The sequence below is a fragment of the Pieris rapae genome, chromosome 20 (genome assembly GCF_905147795.1).
Source record: "Pieris rapae chromosome 20, ilPieRapa1.1, whole genome shotgun sequence".
NCBI lineage: Eukaryota > Metazoa > Arthropoda > Insecta > Lepidoptera > Pieridae > Pieris > Pieris rapae.
In genome coordinates, this window is record NC_059528.1 from 4464580 (window position 1) to 4477600 (window position 13021).

The 13021-nt window shown below is 32.1% G+C and overlaps 1 protein-coding gene across 1 annotated transcript in view; it reads right to left on the reverse strand.

Moving 5' to 3' along the window:
- Positions 1–4968: 4968 nt before the first annotated feature.
- Positions 4969–13021, reverse strand: part of LOC110993656 (atrial natriuretic peptide-converting enzyme-like) — an 85633-nt gene continuing 77580 nt past the window's right edge. Inside the window, exons 13-17 of the mRNA XM_045632687.1 lie at positions 12371–12551; positions 11079–11232; positions 9999–10122; positions 8354–8502; positions 4969–5876 (exon numbers count right to left, since the gene is read on the reverse strand). Coding sequence (XP_045488643.1) covers positions 5673–5876; positions 8354–8502; positions 9999–10122; positions 11079–11232; positions 12371–12551 — 812 coding nt within the window. The 3' untranslated portion in view covers positions 4969–5672. The remainder of the gene's footprint in view (positions 5877–8353; positions 8503–9998; positions 10123–11078; positions 11233–12370; positions 12552–13021) is intronic.

The following is a 13021-nucleotide window of genomic DNA, read 5'->3' on the forward strand; positions in this document are numbered from 1 at the left end:
CAAAAGGAGGTCTTACTTGACTAAGCGGTCAAGCGCTGAAAATACCGATAATTCCAGCAATTATGAGCTAGCCAACGCGGCGATCACATGACTAAATCCTCTTGAGGTTATGACTGCCAAATCATATCGCAATTGATGTCATAACATCTGAGAACTGTCATATTATACAATACGTGAGTGACTTATAGGATCGGTAAAATACTTTGTACCGCCGGCATGGACAACTAAGACATCGTCAAAGACATAAAAGCGAGAATAACAATTTAAATTACTTGGAACTTGTCAACTGATCTATGTAGAATGTAATCTTCAGTTTTGTTTTTAAATATTAGGACATTTCTTGCCATCTTTTTATTATTCGACCTAACTTAAGCTAAACTACAAAGGTACAAGCCTAGACGATGAAAAAATACAAAATTTGATATACATTATATATTACCGTTATTGTCTCGGTGTCTTTATTGTCTGCGTGTAACACGCTAAAAATTTTAATGCCTTATCTATCTGATAGTGATATACAATTGACTATTATAATAAATTGATGATATTTGACGATATATTTACGAGCGACTGATTTAGAGTAAACAAGTATGAAAGTTTAGTGGTTATAGCCATACTTTTGGCTGGGTGTTCAGCTGTAAATATAATTTATAACTATATTCCAACTCTCTTAATAGGATATGACGTCAATTATTATGGCTCATACTCATCACGCACGGATGTGTCAGTTTCGTCAAGCAAGTTCGGAAATATGTTAGTGGGCAGTTGGTATCAAATACTGGGGTGCGCGGCATAAATTGTCTTCTAACGTTAGTTTTAACGCTCAGATGTCGAACGACGGACGTCAAGATGATACGGATGGCATTCTGTAGTCTACCCTAACGTCGACAATGAAATACAGCTTACACACAGCCCGAACAACTCCTCTAAACACTCTTCTGTTGATGTTAATGGCGTTTTATAAAAAAGTTGTATATAAGGTTCTTGACAGACCTTTGTGTCGAAGATTAACTGTAAGAAGTAACTGATGAACTTTTAATATTCATAATGATTTATTTATGTAGAATTTTAAGTTGAAAATACAAGATCAATTACGTTAATATATAAATAGTAGTATGTATGTATCTTGTCAGAGTATTCATGAATTATAAATTGGTGAATTATTGTTAAGTATAGTTCAGCATTACGACGAAGTTGAAAAGGTTAGTTTATAAATAGGTACACTATATGACATAAGCAAAGACATTTATCAGGAACATAGTTTTAAATACTTCTTTTGGCGTTTAGGAAAAAATGATGAGAGTAAATTTTTCAAAAAACCGACAGCCTGAAGTTAGATATAGTCAACATATTAGTTTTTTCTATTGTTAGTGTGATTTTTTTTTACGTCAAAGTATAACGTAACTCCTAACGCATGTAAATTTAAGTTCACACACTTTTTTTTACAATTTTTTTTGCATTTATTTATTTTACAACTCTTAAAACTGGGAAGTCACAAGCTGAAAGTTCTCAATACACCACTAATATCCACTCTTTTATTACCAATAAATATGAATCAGTCGCTCGCAATACACCATTGTAAAAGATATGTGTGTTTGATAGGTTACAACAATTAACATGTATAAAGGCTACTGCGTTTCATTTGCTACATTTATACTAAACAGTAAACATTTATAACACAACCATTACATTATAGTAAAACATTCTCACTTAACTATGAATAAAATAATTTCATTCAAGCCTTCCGATAATATTGTCATTTAGGAGTAATACAGAACTACCGTCTATTTAGAATTTTCATTATCAAAATATTTATTGTCGCTAATTAACATTTAGATTTGTACCTACTGTCCACGTAGGCGCAATAGTTATTGACTTCATATTTTAGGATGAAACGTTATTTCTATGATGCAATTCACAGACTATTACTCGGAGATATAATTGTATAATCGATGTAAAGACAGAAAAGATTTTTTTAAATATAACCTCCTTGTTTTTTTAACATTTAGACAAATGTACAGTAATGAATCGATAAGAAATAGCGTTAAAACGTCTTTTGTAGTGCTCTTCCGTGGGCAGTAGGTCTTAGTTTATTTCCTACTTAGACTTAGACTTATCAAGAGCCAGAAACCGGCTGTCGCGGTCAGGCCCTGAACACGATACATTTCACTAATTGAAGTAACAGCGATTAACTACGGGTATACGACATCATATATATTTGTGTCTACCTTCGTATATTAACACTTAGTGCTGAACACTTAATATGTTCAGAATAAAGCCAAATACCAATGCATTTCGTTTTATTTATATTTTATGTACTTGCACTAACCAGTCTAGGAGAAGCAACTATAAAGGGGGATCAAAACAACAAACACACATTGGTATAAAATACTATGAGAAGAACTTTTAATTGATCAATAAATAGGTTAAAAGGAGACTACAGCTGACTAATGCCTATTACTAAAACTACGCTTAGACTCCAGTCATCACTCATTACAATTTTTCTGACTAGAAAACGTCTTAAATAATCTCAAAATTCAGTCACTACATCATCTAATGCACGTTATAAAAAGGAAAACCTACATATTCGTAGATTATATTTAGTAGAAAACATTCGATACAAGTTCAATATAAAAATCTCAATAACACTAGTGGAAAGCTCGAGTTATAGATAGGGACTCATAAGAAGTCGACAACCTTTTGCGTACACACGGCAACTTACACTAAGACGTAGCCAACGTTTGAGGCTTTAGCGCGAATAAATAACGATGTTTGTATGAAAATCAAGAATCAAAGAATCGTTCGTTGCAGCTTGAAAAAGTAATTCTCTTAAAAGAAACTATCGTTAAGTCGTGGTTAGTAAAGTTTAAACCTAAATTTTAATTGGATTATGAAAACGTATGTATCTCCTTTAATTGACCAACATAATGTGACTTATTGTTAAAATTTATGAAATTAAAATTACTTTAAAAATTATTATTAAGAATTGTAAATTATATGAAAAATATTATGATTTATTCTTTTGTTTACACTGTAACTACATTTAACTAAGATCACTAAATATAAATACTATTATTTAATATTGTCTTTCACGCGAATACTATACATATAAATAAAACTTTAACGGATGTAAACGTGATTTTTTTATTATCTATGTATTTTTTAACTAATTTGGAACTATCATAACCGACCTCTTTTTTCGAGGAAAAAATAAAATGCTATAAAAAACTATATGATATTACCACAAATATAAAATATTTATAGCGATATACACAGGCCTTTTAATAAAAAAATATAGTCAATAATAGCTCGAAAATGTGACCATTATATATTTAATATTTTCTCAAATCAATTCTTTAATAAGTGTATATACGTTATTATATATTAAAATCCACGTTTATATACGTTAAAATATATTTTTATTATATTTGCACACGTTAAATACTTATACATATCGGAGGGAAGACCCTTATTTCTAAAATCGTCTAAAAATTTATTAACTATCACTTTCATTATAGATACGTTGCCGCCTGTACATCTATATAATAATTTTATTGTCAATATATGCAATACCTATTACAATAGCTTTGAGCATACTTAGCTAACCTATAGAGTAGAAAAATAAAAGTATGATTTTTTACAGTTGGTATAGAGGAATCTTACAAGGTACTTTTAACAGAAAGAGGGGTTTAGTAACTTGTTAATAACGTCTACTAATCTTATGACTATTAAAGCTATGTTACTATGACGCGTTAATCCCGTCTCTTTTACATTCAACTAAGCTTACTATACTATCGCAAACCATATTTAGACAGTGTTTTTTTTAATCCCGTTACTCGTGAATTCAATAGCTGTGTTAAAATTATAGATTTACGACAAATAAACACACATACCCAGTGATATACGTTCTAACACCAAACATCAATTAAATAAAGATGCTTATATAAACCTTATAAATATAGGCTAAAGCTTCACGACCCTACTTAAGCGATATAGTGTATATTTAGTGACATCCCGAGAAAAATCGAGAGAAATAAGTCAAAGGTATATAAAAGTATTGACACGTTATGGTAAGTTAATTTCTCGTCATAATAAAGGTTTCGTAGTATCACAGCATCAAAATTTTGCCGTAGCAACACAGGGCAGACACAACTGCTTTGCGTATATACCTAGTATAGGGAACGGTATTAAAATATATACTTTCCTACTTTTTCATATAAATATTTACTTTTTTAAATATAGTTGAAGTTATACATCTTTTGGCGCGATGGAGAAAAATGATGACTCTCATTATTTTTCTCCATCGATGAATTGATGAATTTTTACGATGCGCGCGCACATCGACACCTAAATTCTAAATCGTAAAGTTAGTTCTAGGTGGTTAGTTATAGGATAACTTTGTTCAAGTTGTATATTATAGTAATTTTAGAACATGTGTTTCGTAACAGTACAATTAAACAGAGTGAACAAATAAATATTATTTTGGTGTTTTAATTAAATCAATTTATTAGTATCTATATATATTTAACATTAGTTATAAAACTGATTTGAATAAACTGTTTTGCATTTATAGATTTGAGGTAAATTGTCGGTATGTAAAATGTATTACCATCGTTAATTAAAAATAATTACATTATTATCTAATAAATATATTTTTTTATTTAAATAAAATCTTTCTGATTAATTTTAATATTTATCGTTAATCACTACTGCATTTTAGTTATTTTTTTCCATACGCCAAAGAAGTATAACTTCAGAAGTACATAAGTAGACTACACACACTATTTTTTTCTTTTTTTACTTTTTTTCTCACATAAATATTATTAAAAATAAATAATTTTTATATATAGGAAAATTAATGAAATGGAAAGATAGATTTTTATATTAATTTTCTTATTTGGTGATTACGTCAACAGTAATTAATTACTTTTTTACAAGTTTGTCTATGCTTGAAAACAAAATGCACTTTCAACTATTCTTTCAAAACTTAATACGTTTATGTTCTATTTTTGAGACATTTATTTAAGTTTTCGGGTAAGAGAAAAGGGGGGGTATAATTAGCGGTTAATCTGCTTAGGTTTTTTTTATAGAACAGGGCAGGAGGCTCACCTGATGTTAAGTGATGCCGCCGCCCATGGACACTCTCAATACCAGAGGGCTCGCCAGTGCGTTGCTGACCTTTTAAGAATTGGTACGCTCTTTTCTTGTAGGACCCTAAGTCAAATACGTAATACTGGATCGGTCACATATTAGGTGGGCGAGTATAATTTTAAAATCTCATCATTTTAGAGTAAAAAAGTAAGTTGGTATGCCCTGTGTTAATACAGCATGACGTCACTATAAACGAGTGATCCTTTAAAATATTATCTTTCCATACGTTAAGAATAATTTTCAATTAATATACTATTCTACTATACTTTATTGTCATATTAAATGTTTGCCACAGATTATTGTCAACAAATTTATTCACAGTCAAATATTATTGTCACGTCCATATTCGTTGAAAACGCAACTATATAAATGGACATTTCAAACGGAACATGCCAAAATGAACATTAATATATATATATATATATACTATAATAATACACTCCCCTAATGACTTCGTATAATTAATTGAACTAAAAATCATTACCGTAGTTGCGCTTTCTGTTAATCAAATAGTTGAGGCCTCAAATGTCTGATTCGGAAGGTGCTTTGTCGTCGTTGTACTGTTGAATCTGTTTCTGTATCCAGGGAATGTATTTCGGAACATAGGCGTAGACGCCTGGCAGACGGGGATGGGCACATTTTATGCCCCAAGACACAATACCTCCCACGTACCAGCGCGACGGATCGTCTGGGTCCTTACATAACAATGGACCACCGGAATCCCCCTGAAAGCGAAGTGTGGTTAGGCTTTTGCTACACGATGCAAGTCAAAAAAAAAACAAAATTTCTTTATTCAATGTTAAACAACAATTAAAAGTGCTACATGTCCAGTACATTATTTCCTGGAATGTAGCATACTTATAACTAAACACGTTTCTTTTAAAGCCGTATTGCTCTTTTTAAAAACTTTAAAAAACAGCTAAAACTAAGGTTATAATTTTTCGAAGATTAACATTAATAATGAGGTAAACTGGGAACTATGTAATCTTTAGATGAGATTTGCATTATTGACATGTCTAGATTTAATAACTTATTTTGATTTGATTAATTTTTTTTAAGTCTATAGAAAACCAGTTTTGAATGTTTATTGATGTAACGCTTACTTTTAAGGAATATATCGCTAGTAAACTTACTCTATATCTTAATGTGTGTATCAAAAGGCTGATCACCAATTTGCCTTTAAATAAAGAAGCGTAAGTGGCGAAGATATATGATAAGACTGATCTCAAAAATGAACAGTTGCTTATAACAGTGCCTCTCATCCGAGATGTCGTAGGTTCGATCCCCGGCTGTGCACCAATGGACTTCCTTTCTATGTGCATTCAACGTTGACTCAGTTTTTTTTAATGGTGAAGGAAAACATCAGCCCGTATCGAGTTTGCCTTATACATACCCAAAAAGTCGATAGTGCGTGTCTAACACAGAACATTTATTTGCCCATGGGATTGGCAAATGATCATGAAACAGATTCATAAATCTGAGGCCCACTTGATCACTTTCGGTCATATTGATTTCAGGTCGTGCGACAAATAAAAATTTCCTTAATTATATGATATCAATTCTGTTCGATTCTATTTTAAAACGCAATAAATAGTCGATGTCTAACGGGACTGTATAAATCTAGACAGAGAATAAAAGTTATTTTCCAATACGCAATGCAGTACAATAAGTAGCGGAGTGTAGTTGACGGCAATATCTTTCCATGTTTGCAGACGTTGGAACGTTCTAAACAAACTAATAGCTATAAGATCGCCTCTGCCTGTCTTATAAGAGGCTTTATCGATGCCTATAGATATCTTTTGTTCAACTAGGTAAGCTAGGTAATGGCCTTGTGTAGTAAAGTGTGTCAATAATTTTTTTATATAACAGGGGGCTAACGGGCAGGAGGCTCACCTGATGTTAAGTGAAACCGCCGCCCATGGACACTCGATGCCAGAGAGCTCGCGAGTGCGTTGCCGGCGTTTTAAGAATTGGTACGCTTTTTTCTTGAAGGACCCTAAGTCGAATTGGTTTGGTAATACTTCAGTATATTATATAGAATCTCTTTATCAAGTCCCAAAAATATATCCAAGAGATTCAGAAATAACCGCAAAACATACTGAACTTACATATCTGAATTAACTTTGCCTGTTGGATTCGATACTCTCTTTGTGAATATCGTTTTTTTATAGCTATTTTTAGCTAGCAATCCATGAGCACTGTTGGCCTAGTCAGGGCTGGCATCAGGATGCGACTCTCATCTCTGAGGTCGTAGGTTTAATCCCCGGCTATGCACCAATGGACTTTCTTGCTATGTGCGCATTAACATTCGCTCGAACGGTGAAGGAAAACATGAGAGAAACCGACTTGGCTTAGACCCAAAAAGCGCGTCAGGCACATCACCTATCGAAGGTTGGTACGAACTTACGCAATGTAACATTTATGTAACCTATATAATTATTATTTAAAGTTCGTTTTTAGAAACCAACTAAGCTTTTTTTTGTTTTGTCATTAACAATTTGGAAACTGGTAGTGATAATGTTTTGTACTAACAATATTTTTTTTATTGCCACAAATCCGCAATGTAATACAAAATCTCTATATAAGATTTTAATTAAACCATTTTATTAAATTGATATCAACTCGGTTATCCAATGAAAGAAAATAATATTGAATCTTTGATATCTATAACGAAATTTCATTAAACATACCGAAGAGATTTTCCTAAATAAATAAAAGTTTATGAAGGAAAAAATTATATAATGTCGGGGCCCTCGCAATTTCAAACACAACGAATTTATTAGATTTCGTCTTCTGTAGTATTGTATTTGGACAACTAACAAACCGAAACATAATATATTTTTGTATACTTTTGTTATACTAAATTAAATTTTTTCCTCTGACATCCAAAAAATATTTTCATATTTCGGTATATAAAGATATTGATTAACACTTATAAATATATTTAAATCTTAGTAATAATTCTTCATATTGCATTCTTTTTCGAATATCAGAGTTATATTTAATTTACACCCAAGACCATTTACAGAACATATATGACAGTCCATTTTTTATGTCCCCTTTTCATAATCCCCTGTGTACATCTACATCTGTTGTTTTTTTCAAGAACAGTATCTTACGTCATCTAAGACAATCCACCTAATGTGCTTCATAGGACAGGCGACTATTAATACGCAAAACCCTAAAGTGAAATTATTCTCACCTGGCAAGCATCCTTGCCACCTTCAGGATATCCTGCGCAGATCATCCCTTCAGTCACGTTAAGATCCCGATGTTCCAGCCACTGGTTACAAAGATCACGGTTGAGGACAGGAACTTCCACCTCATTCACCGCCGGCTCGTATTCTGACACTGAAAAAGATTCAAGAATGTAGTCTTCGCTTGTCGTTAAAATATCGTAGAATCTTCTCCAATAACTTATAGTAATTACGACTGTATTTGTTAATATAGAACCCAGGTGGTAAGTAATCTATATTTATACAATACTATTAAAATACAATATGTACGATTACTTAATTTTGTTTTAGATTTATTTTATATTTTTATATTTATAATGGGATCCCCATATATATCTAATGTTAAATGATACCGTAGCAAATAGACTGCTACAATGCATCATCAGCATTTTAAGATAAGTTCTTGAACAACCTTAATTGGATTGGAAATACTTCGTTCCTAGTATTGTCTTTAATAACATAACTTTTACACATTTAAAGAAAAACACTTTTTAACGGATTATAGTTATGTATTTAAACTTATAATTATTTGTACATAATTCATACTTCGTTCCTACTCTAAAAAAATTTATAATTTAAAAACCCTATAAAAATTCGTAGGCTACAAAGGCGGAGACATTATTAAAATGCCACGCGACCCGAGGCAATGAGACGCATGTTGAGTTGAATCAAATTGTACTATTTTGGACTAGAATCACACTTTGAACATCCGACGCAACTCCATGCGAGAACACCAGATCGTTGTATTATAGATGGTGCCCACCCGAGTTGACCGCCTCGCACGTAGTGTGCTTGACAACACCAGACGCTACGCGTCAGACACAGAAGAAGCCGAACAGTCGCAGATTGAAAAGTACAGTTTGAAAGCCCAATACCCAAAATTTGCATCAAATCTTCTTCAAAATCTTCATGCGACTCGGTATTTATTAAAGGCATAGCACAATTAGCACACGAATATACAACAATATTGTCAGTTGAATGGCTTAATATGCAAGCGTGTCGTGGAGTGTGTGTGTTGGTACTGTGCACGATGCGCATCGGATGTTGACAGGTTGTCGCGTGGCGATTTAATGTGTTTCGGCTTTTATGGTGTAACCGTCATTGCTTTTAATATGTACCTATAGTTATGTAATATATCTAGTTACTGCTACTCTTATGCCATGAATAAAATGAATTCTAAACGAAAATTTCATATTAATAACAGAATGTTGAATATCTTCGCCGAGACAGTTTAATGTGCAATAAAATTCTAACTTTTCAACTCGTTACTGCTGGCCTCAGTCAGCCGACTAACTGCAGCACAAATGACCCGTAAACACATTACTGAGACTTAAATGTATCGCTGCCAACTTCTCAAATACTTCTATGGATACGCCAATATACAGATATATTTTATAAAAAAATACGAATCGTCTGTTTAATATTGATAAATTTTTTCCGTATTTTGTAATCGGCTTCAGGAATAGAATATGTCATAGAATTATATTTTAGTATTTTTTCGTTACAAACGTATTAAAGTCGGTTGGAAAAAATATTTTTTTATTAGTTTAAAAAATAACTAAATTCAATATAGGATATAAAATAAGTGCGTTATACTGGTGGTATACTCACTGTCTTTATCGGTACGCTTTCCCCAACCGATGACTGTACAGAGTGTTCCAGGTAAAAGGGCTCGTCGTGCAGGTGGTAAACATACCGGTGATAAGTGTTCGTGGTATCGAACTCGAACAGCCAACTGAGTACAAAAAATATAACATTTTTAGTTTTTACTTATTGAAGAGAAACTTCTTTATCGGCGTTAGAAAAAAATGTACCCACGTCATCTTTTCTTGTTCTGCCACGGTTGATTCGAAGAGATTCGAAGATATTAATAACAAAAATATATAATAACGATAACAAGAATTATATTACTATGAATGAAATTCTAGTAATAAGGTAAAATGAAATAATTGTATTATTTGTATTCATGTTATATTAATAAAAGCCTGTTGTTAAACTTTATCTAATTTTATTTTATTTAACCAATTTCTGTAAAGTTTCATAAAGTAGATCATTTTTAGAAAGATAAGGTCATAAAGAAGTTTCACTTCTTACGTGTGTACATTGGTATACGCACACATTATTTTTATTAAAGCAAACATTTAACTTACATTCATAATAAATACTAATGCTATGGAAGATTTAAGAATATTATACGCCCAAATACTTCAGGCATAAATTTAAAGTTAATGTATCTAATCGAATCATTTAAATAGAAAGAAACTTTGAAATTCCAATAACTCTGTAACTGCCAATAGAGATCAACTGATTAGTTTATTATCGATACTTCTGAAAAGCTATTAAAGTCGTCATTGAAAGTTGGAAGCGTTGCTTCATTTAATGTATTTAATAATAAATATAAACATGAATGTGTTTTTATTTTTAATACAAATGTTTTTTTCCCCCCGAGTATGTAGTCGGAGGAGGTATTAAATAGCTTACATAAGTAGTATTGGTAACTCCGGTGATAAAATTGTATACTGTATTACCATTCCAACAAATCCCAAAAAGATGCCTCTTAATTTGATGCTGAACATAATTTCCTTTAAATTCGTTACTTTTATAAAACGTGAATGTGTTAGAAAGGTTCATATTCTGTTCATATTTTTGTTTAGCCTAGCTGCTGATACAAATCTGTAGCAATAAAAATACCTGAAACAAGGCGATGTCATTGTCGTGCGCAACACCAACGTTGTATAGTGGATGTGGTACCACTCTTCGAACTTTCACTTTCTGCCCGTAATATGCATGACTTCGTCTACGCGTAATACCCAGTTGAATCGTCCATCCGTCAACGTCAGAATGACTAAAACAATTTAAACACATTGTTTAAAAACCAATGACACTACAACCCTTAATCTGAGCATCAGATTTCTGTATTTGTGATATTACTTTGCTAATGGCCAAGTTGGTCAGTAAAGCGATCTTTAATCTTTGACTCAATACGGTACATTGGTTTAATTTAGGTGAATTAAAAAAACACGTATTCACAGTGTTTTTTTAGAAAAAGTTAGGTAGCTTAAAAGTTACGAATAAATATTTTATTGGTACCCAAAATGTTTAGTTATAGTTATCAGAAGAATTTTTTTTTTTAATTTCGTGACGATTACAAATAAGAATGGGGCACGTTCATTTCATATGCCGCCGCTCAAATTTTTGCGCGGGACAATTTTGCGTCGGGGACTCGTAATTGGAAAAAGGGACAGTCCCATTCAGAACGGGAGGTCTGGTCAGGTTAGTAATCAGCCTGTTTGACACATGTCTTCGACTTTTGGGTCTAAGGCATGCCCGGTTTCCTCACGCTGTTTTCCTTCACTATACGAGGGTTTTAACACTAAATGTGCACAAAATACATTTATAGCTGGGGTTCGTCGGCTTATTAATGAACTCGCTTACTTTAACCCCTAGGGGCAACAATGCTCAGTACTTTTTAGACTAGACTAAATTCTACATTGAAGTGTTATTGGTCTAAAACAATTTATTTAGTATAAATATCATCTCCTATTTACCTCCGTAATCAATAATAAACTAAATCATGCAGTGCTTGTTTTATTACATATAATGCATACCAACTTTCTACTAATAAAATGCTTAGTTATGTTTTTAATAAATAATTTAAAGGTAATTAACAATCAACAAGTGTTCATAATATTTTAGAAGCCAAGTTGAGACAATTAAAGTATTTATTTAGAAATCTAACAAGACAATGTAACTCTTAATAAAACGACATTGTTGCCTTGAGAAAATCTTTTATTTTACACAACAAAACGACCGATTAAAGGATTAGGTAAACTTTGGAATCCTATCGAAGACTGACACAAGGATATTTATAAAGTGTCTTTTGTAAATTTTATTTACAATACTTTACAATAAAATTTCTACAGGACATACACTCTTAGAGAAGAAAGAGAAGTAAATATAGTTAAAAATTTAATAGAACTTACTTTCCAACACAATGTGAAGCTGTAAGTACCCACTGGTCAGCGACGAGTACTCCAGCACAGTAAAATACTTCTTCTGGTCCACCAAGAATTGCTGCAAGGAAGGGCCAGTCCCCTGGTGACGCTTCTACCCCTCCTACGATACGTTTTGTTGCTGGAGCCAGAGTACGACGTTTGCCGCATTCTAATAAAAGGTTATTATCTGAATTATTGTGTTGAGTGCGTTGAGTGCGTGATTTGATGTTGTCTGCTTATATGTAGTTGTAGATATGAATTACCAATTTAACATTTTAGTTTTAAATTTTTGCCGGAATGGAATAAACTTTAAGCGTCGACAAGCCAAAACAATCAGTGTTATTATCATTAAAAAAAGTTCAAAGGGCAAAGACAAGTCGTCTAAATGAAAGACCATACTTACTTGTAAACTTAAAACTAAAGTGCAGATTATGTTTCCATTAACAAAATTTAGACGCCTATTTCGATCCTCATAATCTTTATGATCGAATCCGGGTTTATAAATTACAAACTGAGTGGGAAAAATATCCAAAGTCTTAAGCTTTATATAATTTATAATTTCGTAATTCTTTTTTTTTTTAAACAACGAAGTTTTAATAAGCATATTTAATGACGATATTGCTTATATACTAATGCAAT